Genomic DNA, 13,322 nt, shown 5'->3' with positions numbered 1-13,322 from the left:
TAATTAAATAGTAGGGATGTCTGAGAGGCTTAGCAGTTGAGCATCTGCCTTCTGCTCAGGGCGTGATCCTGGGGTCTGGGGATCAAGCAAGCCCCTCATTGGTTTCCCTGCAGGGAGCCTGCTTCTCCTTCTGCCTATGTCTCTGCCTCTCTCTGTGTGTCTTTCATGAACAAATAAAATCTTTTTTAAAAAAAAATAATTAAATAGCAAAGAAAACATTTATTTTATTTACAGAGAAAGAGAACATATGCACATGCAAGTGGTAGGGAGGGGCAGAGGGAGAGAGAAAGAGAGAATCTTAAGTGGACTCCACACCTGGTGCAGAGCCGGATCTCACCACCCTGAGATCGTGACCTGAGCAGAAATCAAGAGTCAGCCACTCAACTGACTGAGCCACCCAGGCACCCCGTAAAGAAAACATTTTAAAAGAATAATGATAGGAGTACCTTGGTGGCTCAGTCAGTTGAGCAGCTGACTCTTGATTTCTGCTCGGGTCATGATCTCAGGGTCCTGGGATGGAGTTCCATATTCAGCAGGGAGTCTGCTTCAGGATTCTCTCTCTCCCTCCTGGCCCTCTCCCTGCCCACTCTCTCTAAAATAAATGACCTTAAAAAAAATTAATGATAGCAGTATAACTATTGAAATATGTTATATATACTATACTAACTGCTGATACTATATGATCAAAATAATTAAGAATTGCATTGCTAGAAGAGTTGAAAAATAAAGTCTAGCAGTGAGCTAAAAAATATGAGAACTTAATATATGATAAAAGTATTTCAAACGTATGAAAAGGATAAATCATGTGCAAATAGTATTGGAACATTATCTGTCAATGTGGCAAAAACAATCAACAAATTTCAAAGGGATTAAAAGCACACATTCTAAAAGATATTAGAAATATGAGGAAATACTTTTACAAAATTTAAGCAATACTAAACAAGCCATAAAATCTAAAAATACTTTTTTAAATTGCCAAATTCAAATATATGAAAATTAAAAACCTGTTTAAAAAGATACCATTAAAGAGTAAAATACTGATTTTTTTTTTGTTTTGTTTTTGTTTTAAAGTTTTATTCTAGGCTTTGCTGCTGGATACAAAATAAAGGCATGCAACTGTCCCAAGAAGGGTAGTGTGTACAAAGCCTAAGCTGTAAAAACCATTTCAAAATATAAACTCGTTTTTTGGAATACACTGTGTCAAAGGCTGCCCATATTAATACCTTTGGTATAAAACAGTAATGTTTCCCTTGTAAAGCAGACAAATCCCATCCATTACCTTACACACGTTCACATCTCCTTGTAACTACTCTACGTAGTCTAGTTGCAACCAGCCACGTCAGTCACCATTCACTTCTGTCCCTTCACAGGCGCAGAGGAGACTGGGAGGTAGGTAACCGAGAACGTCCGTCCTACACGAGCACCATGTGGACAGCCGGGCTCCAGTGCAGGCCCCCTGCGCCCCACAAGCACACATCCCCATCCATAGTCGCACACGTCCCGTAAACATGAACACGAACACTTTATTGGACCCCAGGGGGTCTGCACATCCTCTAACTCTGCTCGCTGTGGCTACTCCATACTGTGTAAAAATCAGAGGCAAAGACAAAAGGGGGATCTCCGGGTGATGGCTGCGCCTACAGCAGGGGAGCTGCCCTGAGACTGCTGGTGTGAATGGGTTTCCTGCCTGGATGCCAGGCTTGGTGGACAGAGGCCGGGCCACCTCCACTTTCTAAGCAAAAGGCAGGGCTTCTCCTGGAGAGAGGAAGCCCAGCCTAACAGGGAAGAAGGCTGAGGAAGAAAGAATAGAGCCCAAGAAGTGACGGTATGCGAGCTCCACTTGTTAAACAGGCCACAAGGCCTTCTAGAAGGGAGTTGGCCAACAAGGAGAACAGATGCAGGGGCAGGGGGAGCCAGGAACAGAGCCGTGCACTCCCTGCCAGGGCCAGCTCTGCCTTAGCCACGTGAGGTCCTAATAGGCCTGTCCCTCAACAGAGCCGGGCACCCAGAGCTACACTAGAACAATCAGAGGCACGAAGCTCAGCAGTCCTACCTTCCGTGCCACAAACTGTAATCATCTACCCACATGAGCTAGAGGTGCAAAGTCCTGGGGCAGAAGGACTTCCGGCAAAGCCCTGGAGCCGGCCCGACCTAGGGCACAGGAACTAGCAGCCAGCATGCTGGGCTGGAGGATTAGGAAATAGCTCAGAGAATCCTCTGGTGGCCACCAACCGCAGGATCCCTCCCGGACCTGTCAGACTGAACCCCAGGGCCATGCCGCCCCAAAGCCCAAATCATAGTCAACACCCACAAAAATAAATACTGCAAATAAAATTTCTCACATCCACTTCATACCCATTCATACTTTTCTCCGAGAACCAAGAAAGCCTAGCTCCAAAGATTCTCAGATCCCCATGGAAGGGGGAGACCTTGGACATAGCTTGGTCAAGAACGGGGTGCATTCATCTGGGGGAAAGACAGTCACCTGGTCGAGAAATATCAAAATAATCATCTGGCTTGGTACAAAAGTATCTTCAGACTCCAGGGGAAGTGGCAGGTGCCCAAGAGCCTGCAGGAATTGGAGTGAATGACAGGGGAGGAGGGAGGAGGAGGGTGGCTCGCTTGCTTGCTTGCTCACTGGTGGAGGTGGGCCCGGTCATCCGGGCGCTTGATGTGGATCCGCCGCACACGCTCGATCCGCTCTCGCTCCTCGTCTTCATCCAGGTGGTGAGAGCGACCAGCTGCCCCACCCCTGGCTTCCAGGAGCGCGTTGTCAGGTCCTCGGCCGTCCTGGGCCTCGTACAACAAAATATTGAGGGTCTCCCCATAAATCCGGGCCTCTGGGAACTCCACCTTGGTCTGCTGCTTCTCAGTGGCATGGACAATGGAGGTGCAGCAGACCTCGGCAATCTTGCGGCCCTGCCCATAGAAGGACCAGCAGCAGATCTCATCCCCAATGACGTCCTTTATGAACAGGACCCTTCCATTAAAGCGCAGAGAAAGCTTACCAAAGAGCTCAATGTTTTTCAACATATTGTCGTCAGAATTGCTGGTATATGAATATTTGTTGTTACTTCTGTTGTAGAGCAGCTTCACGGCTGGCTTATTTGAAGTTGCGGTAAGTTTCTGCTCTTCCTTGGACGAGGTGATAACAGGAACTTTGCAGAAAGGCTCGTAAGTATCTTTGTTTTGTAAGGCTGCCTGGCATTCTTCCACCAGGCCCTGGACCAGGTAGTACTTGGCTTCTGCCAGCAGCTCCTCAATCTCCCGGCGGCTCTCAGGCAAGGGGACCGCCCCGTCTCGAAGGTAGTTGAGTATTGTACCAAAGTGCTTCCCACACCGGTCAATAAGGATCCAGCCTTCACTGTCAGTGAGTACTTCCTTTTTTTTTTTTTTTTAATTTTTTTTATTTTTTTATGATAGTCACACAGAGAGAGAGAGAGAGGCAGAGACACAGGCAGAGGGAGAAGCAGGCTCCATGCACCGGGAGCCCGACGTGGGACTCGATCCCGGGTCTCCAGGATCGCGCCCTGGGCCAAAGGCAGGCGCCAAACCGCTGCGCCACCCAGGGATCCCTCAGTGAGTACTTCCATGCGCCGGCTGGACTTGGCTTTCAGCCTGGTGTCCTGCTTGGTCAGTGTCTGCTGGTGGTGTAGTAGAGGGCCCCGCCCACATTCAGCTTTCCGTACTTAGAGCTGGGACGCGTGCCCTTGAAGGAAGTGGTGCGGGTAGCAGCCGCTGGCACCGCTGAGCTCACCACACTTTCTCCTGACATCTCTTCCATGAAAAGTCGGAGGACGCAGGAGTCTCCAAACTCGGACTGAAAAATACTGATTTTTAGAAAAGAAACACTATTTACTACATGAAAAACAAAAATTATCTGCCACATAATTACAATTAATATTAAAATAATAAATCAGATTTTCTCATACCAGAATGGGAAAAATATATAATACAATAATTCATCTAACGCTGAAGGTATGAAGAAACTGGTATTTTGCTACATCATTGGGAATATTAACTGGTGAAGCCTTATGGGGATTCAATTTGGCAGTATATATAAACATTTTAAATGCATATACCTTTGACCTAATTAATTCTATTTGTAGGACTCTACATACAAAGATAAACAGAAAAGGATGTTGTATTTATAATGCAAGAAATCTGGAAACAAATGGGCACTAAATTTGTAAATTTCACAAAATATGGTATATCTATACTATGGAATATTTTTAAACCATTAAAGCAAATTAAGGAGATCAGCACATATTCATATTGAACATTAATATTATATAATATATATTACATATATAATATATATATTACATATATAATATATAGAACTAAATAAAGCATTATATCAAATATGATCCTAGTCACATAAACATGTGCACTTATATATCTATGTTGGTGTATAAGTATGTACAACAAAGTCTGGAAAGATACAAGACTCATAAAGCATATTTACCTCTGGGATACAGAATGGGTATAGTTAAAAGAGGGGAAAGTAGAGTATGAAAGACGACTCCCACATTTATTCTATATACTTTATATAAAAGGGTGGGGGAGGCACCTGGGTGCCTCAGTGGTTGAGCATCTGCCTTTGGCTCGGGTCATGGTCCTGGGGACCTGGGATGGAATCCTGCATCAGGTTCCCCGCAGGGACCCTGCTTCCCCCTCTGCCTATATCTCTTCTTTTCTCTCTGTCTCTCCCATGAATAAATAAAATATTTTTAAATAAATAAATAATAAATAAATTTTTACATGAGCGTATATCACTTGACATGAGCAAGTATTAGTTTAATAATTAAATAATAAATGATCACCTTAAAATTTTGTGAAGTTAGGACTTTAGTGTTAATAATGCATTTTTATGTTTTGGGGGGTTTTTTGTTCTTAATTCATGTCTTCAATTTTAGGGAAGGTTTTTAACTCAGATATTTGCTGTAATCTAACAAATAATTAAGCATCTAAACTGTGATCTCTAATATCATTTCCCTGAATGGGGCTTCCTTAGAAAAATAACTGGTTTTAGGCCTAAGGCAAGAAATATACCTGATGACCCTGAAACATCTTACAACATCAGAAAACAAAGAAGCTATCAAAAACTTCTAGAATGAGGTACACAAAGAGCCATTATGAATAAAACTTCACTAGCTATACATGGGACAATTTGTACATCAGTAAGGATAATAATTGCAATAGCATAAAACATAAAATATGCTTAAATTCAAGAGTTCATAATGATTCTAAAATAATTAAACAAGCCCACTGGTTGTCTTTGGCACATGCTTGGGAACCAGTTCTTTGCCTTTCTCTCTCAGGATAACCAAATAATTAATGATAGAAAGTTTTTCCTTTATAGAAGGATTCCAGCTAACAAGTAAATGATAGGATTAGATTATCATTTTTCAACCTCATTGAATCAATGGGTCAAGGTGATGATTGTCAGGGGCTACTGATATCACAAAAGGAAACAGCCGGGGGGAGGGGCAAGATGGCGGAAGAGCAGGGTCCCCAAATCACCTGTCCCCACCAAATTACCTAGATAACCTTCAAAACATCCTGAAAATTTACGAATTCGGCCTGAGATGTAAAGAGAGAACAGCTGGAACGCTACAGTGAGAAGAGTCCGCGCTTCTATCAAGGTAGGAAGACGGGGAAAAAGAGATAAAGGAACAAAAGGCCTCCGAGGGGGAGGGGCCCGCGAGGAGCCGGGCTGAGGCCGGGGCGAGTGTCCCCAGGACAGGAGAGCCCCGTCCCGGAGGAGCAGGAGCTGCACCAACCTTCCCGGGCGGAAAGGGGCCTGCAGGGAGTTAGAGCAGGACCCAGGAGGGCGGGGATGCCCTCGGGCTCCCTGGGACACTAACAGACACCTGCGAGCGCAGGAGAGTGGGCCGAGCTCCCTAAGGGCTGCAGCGCGCACGGCGGGGCCGGAGCAGCTCGGAGGGGCTCGGGAGCGGCTCCAGGGAGGGAGCTGCAGGGCGGGAGCGCGAATCCCACAGCGCAGGCCCCGGAGCACAGGGCGCCGGGACACAGCCCAGGATCCGGCCTCCCCCTGGGACAGGCAGAGGCCGGGAGGGCCCAGGACAGCAAGGACGCTCCTGCCCCGAGCTGAGCAGATCAGCGGCCCCGCCCTGGAGCCTCCAGGCCCTGCGGACGGAGAGCCGAGAGCCCCGAGCCCCGTAGTTCCTGCGGAGGCTGAATCCAGGCTTCCAGAGTTGCCATAGCAACTGCGGCTGATCCTCCTGGGGCCCCACGGGGTAAACAACCCCCGCTGAGCCCTGCAGCAGGCAGGGGCAGAGCAGCTCCCCCAAGTGCTAACACCTGAAAATCAGCACAGCAGGCCCCTCCCCCAGAAGACCAGCTAGACGGACCAGTGATACTCCCCCGTGTTCCAATACAACTTGTTTTTGGCCACTCTGCACTGAGCAAAATGACTAGAAGGAAAACCTCACCTCAAAAGAAAGAATCAGAAACAGCCCTCTCTCCCACAGAGTTACAAAATCTGGATTACACTTCAATGTCAGAAAGCCAATTCAGAAGCACTATTCTACAGCTACTGGTGGCTCTAGAAAAAAGCATTAAGGACTCACGAGACTTCATGACTGCAGAATTTAGATCCAATCAGGCAGAAATTAAAAATCAATTGAATGAGATGCAATCCAAACTAGAAGTCCTAACGACGAGGGTTAACGAGGTGGAAGAACGAGTGAGTGACATAGAAGACAAGTTAATGGCAAAGAGGGAAACTGAGGAAAAAAGAGACAATCAATTAAGGGACCATGAAGACAGATTAAGGCAAATAAATGACAGTCTAAGGAAGAAAAACCTACGTTTAATTGGGGTTCCCGAGGGCGCCGAAAGGGCCAGAGGGCCAGAATATGTATTTGAACAAATCCTAGCTGAAAACTTTCCCAATCTGGGAAGGGAAACAGGCATTCAGATCCAGGAAATAGAGAGATCCCCCCCTAAAATCAATAAAAACCGTTCAACACCTCGACATCTAATAGTGAAGCTTGCAAATTCCAAAGATAAAGAGAAGATCCTTAAAGCAGCAAGAGACAAGAAGTCCCTGACTTTCATGGGGAGGAATATTAGGGTAACAGCAGACCTCTCCATAGAGACGTGGCAGGCCAGAAAGGGCTGGCAGGATATATTCAGGGTCCTAAATGAGAAGAACATGCAACCAAGAATACTCTATCCAGCAAGGCTCTCATTCAGAATGGAAGGAGAGATAAAGAGCTTCCAAGACAGGCAGGAACTGAAAGAATATGTGACCTCCAAACCAGCTCTGCAAGAAATTTTAAGGGGGACTCTTAAAACTCCCCTTTAAGAAGAAGTTCAGTGGAACAATCCACAAAAACAAGGACTAAATAGATATCATGATGACACTAAACTCATATCTGTCAATAGTAACTCTGAACGTGAATGGCCTTAATGACCCCATCAAAAGGCGCAGGGTTTCAGACTGGATAAAAAAGCAGGACCCATCTATTTGCTGTCTACAAGAGACTCATTTTAGACAGAAGGACACCTACAACCTGAAAATAAAAGGTTGGAGAACCATTTGCCATTCAAATGGTTCTCAAAATATACCCTAAAAACTACAGAACACTTCTGAAAGAAATTGAGGAAGACACAAAAAGATGGAAAAATATTCCATGCTCATGGATTGGCAGAATTAATATTGTGAAAATGTCAATGTTACCCAGGGCAATTTACACGTATAATGCAATCCCTATCAAAATACCATGGACTTTCTTCAGAGACTTAGAACAAATTATTTTAAGATTTTTGTGGAATCAGAAAAGACCCCAAACAGCCAGGGGAATTTTAAAAAAAGAAAACCATATCTGGGGGCATCACAATGCCAGATTTCAGGTTGTACTACAAAGCTGTGTTCATCAAGACAGTGTGGTACTGGCACAAAAACAGACATATAGATCAATGGAACAGAACAGAGAACCCAGAAGTGGACCCTGAACTTTATGCTCAACTAATATACGATAAAGGAGGAAAGACGATCCACTAGAAGAAAGACAGTCTCTTCAATAAATGGTGCTGGGAAAATTGGACATCCACATGCAGAAGAATGAAACTGGACCACTCTCTTGCACCATACACAAAGATAAACTCAAAATAGATGAAAGATCTAAATGTGAGACAAGATTCCATCAAAATCCCAGAGAAGAACTCAGGCAACACCCTTTTTGAACTTGGCCACAGTAACCGGAGAAGGACAAACAGTGTATGTTCTCATTCATTTGGGGAATATGAATAATAGCGAAAGGGAATATAAGGGAAGGGAGAAGAAATGTGTGAGAAATATTAGAAAGGGAGACAGAACATAAAGACTTCTAACTCTGGGAAATGAACTAGGGGTGGTGGAGGGGGAGGAGGGTGGGGGGTGGGGGTGAATGGGTGACGGGCACTGAGGGGTACACTTGACGGGATGAGCACTGGGTGTTATTCTGTATGTTGGTAAATTGAACACCAATAAAAATTAATTTATAAAAAAAAAAAAACAAAAGGAAACAGCCAATATGTACTTGTTGGTGGAAATGCACAACACTTGCCTTCTGATAGCAAGTATTTCCTCAAATAAATTGAAGGTTTATAGAAATACAGCTGACAGAGCAACATGTTAAACAATACCACAGAGATGTGATTAGCAAAATGCAGACTCTGGGACACACTATGGGATAAATGATCTGGTTTCTTCAACCAAAACAAAACAAAAAATTTCAAGGGGAAAAAAAGATGCAGGTGGTTGTACCCAAAGATACCAAAAGAAACTCAATTTGTCATCTAATTTGAATGTATAATCCTTACTTGGATCACAATTCAAATAAAAAACTATAAAATAATAACAGAGGTGATAAAACAATAGGAAGAATCCAAAAACTAGTTATTTGATTGGATGAATTAGGGAGTTGTTCATTTGTCTTAAAGTGATAATGGTATTATATGCGTTTTAAGTCATTAACATTTGGAGATGTATACAGAAATATTTGTAAATTAAATGATACACATAAGGGAACTTACGGGGGATACAGAAATTATACCTCAATTAAAACAATAACTAGAAATGAGGGAAAGTGTGTAGGGATGTAGATGAAATAACATTGATCACTCATTGATAATTAAGCTAATAAATCAGATTCATTAAACTATTCTCTTTACTTCGGTTAATGTTGAAAAACTACCATAATAGACAAAAAAGCTCTAGGAGTACAACTTAAACTATAGACTTATCTGATGTGGCCCACAACACTGGGTACATAGCATGTCTTAGATGAATACCTACAAATTCATTAAAAGATTGCCATAAGATTTTTCAGTTATTGAGAAAAACTCATGCAACTTGCCAAACATATTTTATTATCCCACTAAAGTTATTCATTAGAACAAAAATGATCACAAAGTTGTTCCAAAGAATAGGTCATTTATTTGATTAAAAATATTTGCATACATAATTTTTTTATGAAACAGGGGGCTGTCATCAAAATGTAGATGCTCATTAAGAATCTATCAAATAGATTATTCTATGTCTAATTCAATAGCAGAAGTATTCCTTAATTTATTTGCCCTAAATTAAGATGAGCAGCTAACTCTGAGGTCTTTAGCCCAAGAAGGAGTAGGTGAGGAGTAGCCTGCTTTCTCAGCTGCAGAATGCCTCTGGAAAGGATGCTGAAGAACGTGCTGGAGAAGATGAACCTGCCAAACAATTGAAGAACATAGATAAAGATTTCTTCAAGACTCTTAATTTTCTAAATTCCCAGAATGACAAGGTTAAATTTAAATTTCTTTAAAAATGTTTAAACATGGGGACGCCTGGGTGGCTCAGCAATTGAGCATCTGCCTTTGGCTCAGGGTGTGATCCTGGGATCCTGGCTGGAGTACTGCATCAGGCTTCCTGTAGCGAGCCTATTTCTCCCTCTGCCTATGTCTCTGCCTCTCTCTGTCTCTCTCTGTCTCTCTGTCTCTCTCTCTGTGTCTCTCATGAATAAATAAATAAACCATTTTTTTAAGTTTAAAGATTTTATGTTTTATTAAAATTTCAACAATAGGGGATCCCTGGGTGGCTCAGCGGTTTGGTGCCTGCCTTCGGCCCAGGGCGTGATCCTTGGAGACCCGGGATCGAGTCCCACGTCAGGCCCCCATGGGGCCTGCTTCTCCCTCTGCCTGTGTCTCTGCCTCTCTCTGTGTGTGTTTCTCATGAATAAATAAATAAAATCTTTAAAAAAAAATTTCAACAATAGTTGTTACTAACGAACTAGGGGTGGTGGAAGGGGAGGAGGGCGGGGGGTGGGGGTGAATGGGTGACGGGCACTAAGGGGGGCACTTGATGGGATGAGCACTGGGTGTTATTCTGTATGTTGGCAAATTGAACATCAATAAAAAATAAATTTATTAAAAAAAATTTCTATCATTCCATAGAAAGTTACTTTAAGTACTAGTTTTGTGCTAAAACAGGAGAGCAAATACATACTCTGTCACAAAGACTATATATATATGTCCCAATAATTCTGAAGTTCTTTTACAGCATTGAGAATTATAATTTTCTAAAATATTTACAAAAACAAAAGAATGTCCATGGTATGCAGTCCTTCCAAATCAAGGGCATGCATTCCAATTCAAATGTTTCCTCATTTGCAATTTGATCCATCAAAGAACATATCTCTTCCAACAATAATTCTAGAATCAAAATGAATATTGTCATCCAGCTATAAAATAAGTCATGAGAATATAATGTATTACAGCATGGTGACTATACATAGTCAAATATGTATAGCATATTTGAAAGTTGCTAAGAAAGTAGATCTTAAAACAACGCATGACAAGAAAAAAAATTTTGTAACCATGTGTGGTGATGGATATTAACTAGACTTATTGTGGTCATAGTTTCACAATATATACAAATACTGAATCATCATGTCATACACCTGAAAGTAATATAATGTTTTATATCAAGTATACTGCAATTAAAATATACTTTTTGGTGGTTTTGTCATTTCCTTGGGTATTAATAGAGGAGTGCTTGGTTCTTATAGAAAAAGATCCATGATTATCTATACTAAGAAAGTACCAAGATATCCATTAGAGGGTAGTACTGTATTACTAATTTTTTAAATAGGAAGACTCAACATCATCAATATGCTCTTCCTAAAGTCCCTCTTAACTTCCCCCAGGTGCTTTCTACATATTCTTTTATTGAATTCATTTTATACCCATATAATCTCACTTGCTAGCTAAAAAATTTCCCTGAATACATTTTTATACTTCTTCATAGCACCTCATGTAGAATCTCAAGAATTGTTTGATGCAGGCAGGTAAATTCAAGTTGTGTAAAGGGTTACCTGTATAGAGGTTTAACAAAATCTTTTTCCTTCTCTGCATGAAAATTTAACCCTTAAATAACTTTCCACATTCCTTCCCCTAGTCACTTGATAAAGTAATATGACAATGATATAGATACAGATATACAGATATATAGATACTGACAGAAATCACCATAACATTGCTTATGACCAGAAGACAGCATCTGGATGGGAGAACTGTAAATACCTGACATACTGCTTCAGGCTTTATCTAGTGTGGTGACCTGGTACAAGGCAGATCTCTTGGGGAACTGGAAACTAGGCCTACAGAGTTGTTACAAGAGATACTGGTTGCTATGGAGCATGAGCTTTTTTTTTTTTTTAAGATTTATTTATTTATTTATTTATTTATTTATTTATTTATTTATTTATGATAGACATAGTGAGAGAGAGAGAGAGGCAGAGACACAGGAGGAGGGAGAAGCAGGCTCCATGCAGGGAGCCCGATGTGGGACTCGATCCCCGGGACTCCAGGATTGCGCCTTGGGCCAAAGGCAGGCGCCAAACCACAGAGCCACCCAGGGATCCCGGGAGCATGAGCTGTTAAGCCAGAGCTTCCCCCACATCTTCCCAGTGTGGACTTCATCTCTGCACACCTGAGCTTCCACAGGGCTGCCAGCAAGGACCATTACAAGAACTCCTGCAAACAAGGAGCCTGATATTGCCTTGCTAGTGAGCCAGGATTTTTTTTTTTTTTAAGTGAGCCAGTTCTGTCCTCTTTCTGAGTTGAGTGGGGCCAAGAGCAACCTGTTAGTCTTAGGAATCTGAATGTTCACTTGAACCTAGGAAGACACCTCCCCACCAAAGGTGGGAACTGCACCTTTACTCAAATATAATTTGGAGGAAGAAAAGAATACAAGGAACAAAAAGTAAGGAAGGAAGGAGAAATAAACCAACAAAACAACTGATGAAAGAATGCTTTGTTTCTTCAGTGTAGGCAGATTTAGAGATAAATACTGAGCTCCTCTTATTTAATACCATAAAAAGATTACATTTTAAGATATTATCTAAAATGAAAAACTAGATTTGGGTCAGGCTGATGAAACTACTGTAATAAAAAGTTAATGCGAGTTCCAAATTAGAAATAGCAAAAATCAGAAGGCACCTAGGTGGCTCAGTCAGTTAATTGTCTGACTCTTGATTTCAGCTCAGGTCATGATCTCAAGGTTGTGAGATCAAGTCCCAAATGAGGCTTTAAGCTCACAGAGAGTCTGCTTGAGATTTTCTCTCTCTCTCCCTCTGCCCCTCCCCCTACTCATGTGTGCTATCTTGCTCTCTAAAATAAGTAAATAATTTTTTTTTTTTAGGATTTTATTTATTCATGAGAGACACAGCTAGAAAGAGAGGCAGAGACATAGGTAGAGGGAGAAGCAGGCTCCCTGCGTGGAGCCCAATGCAAGACTTGATCCCAGGACCCCGGGATCAGGACCTGAGCTGAAGGCAGATGCTCAAACACTTAGCTACCCAGCCATCCCAAATAAATAAATCTTAAAAAAAAAAAAAAAAAAGACAGGGCAGCCCAGGTGACTCAGCGGTTTAGTGCCGCCTTCAGCCCAAGGCATGATCCTGGAGTCCCGGGATCAAGTCTCATGTCAGGTTCCCTGCATGGAGCCTGTTTCTCCCTCTGCCTGTGTGTGTGTGTGTGTGTGTGTGTGTGTGTGTCTGTGTGTCTCTCATGAATAAAGTCTTTAAAAATAATAATAATAATAATAATAAAAGACATAGCAAAAATTGTTTCTCTCTCATACCAACTCTGATCTGTTGGTAGTGACCACATACATGCTGTGATGAGAATGGTTCTGAGGTGGGACCAGTGTCAGAGAGAGCCTCGAGCATCAATAACATGTATTCCACTGTAGGACAGTGACAAGACAACATGAGTGCCAAGGCCATTCCTCTTCTTAAAAATGTATTATGTGGGGATCCCTGGGTGGCTCA

The 13,322-nt window shown here is 42.4% G+C and overlaps 1 protein-coding gene across 1 annotated transcript; it reads right to left on the bottom strand.

The window, feature by feature from the left end:
* Positions 1-2,281: 2,281 nt before the first annotated feature.
* LOC129513838 (BTB/POZ domain-containing adapter for CUL3-mediated RhoA degradation protein 3-like) lies at positions 2,282-3,813 on the bottom strand. Its single transcript, XM_055332200.1, is given in 3 exon segments — positions 2,282-3,381; positions 3,588-3,646; positions 3,649-3,813. Coding segments are annotated over 3 exon segments (942 nt in total). The 5' UTR covers positions 3,785-3,813; the 3' UTR covers positions 2,282-2,634.
* Positions 3,814-13,322: the final 9,509 nt, after the last annotated feature.

The sequence above is a fragment of the Nyctereutes procyonoides genome, unplaced genomic scaffold (assembly GCF_905146905.1).
Source record: "Nyctereutes procyonoides isolate TBG_1078 unplaced genomic scaffold, NYPRO_anot_genome, whole genome shotgun sequence".
NCBI lineage: Eukaryota > Metazoa > Chordata > Mammalia > Carnivora > Canidae > Nyctereutes > Nyctereutes procyonoides.
The sequence above is the reverse complement of the archived record's forward strand: the minus strand, read 5'-3'. Positions and strand labels throughout refer to the sequence as shown.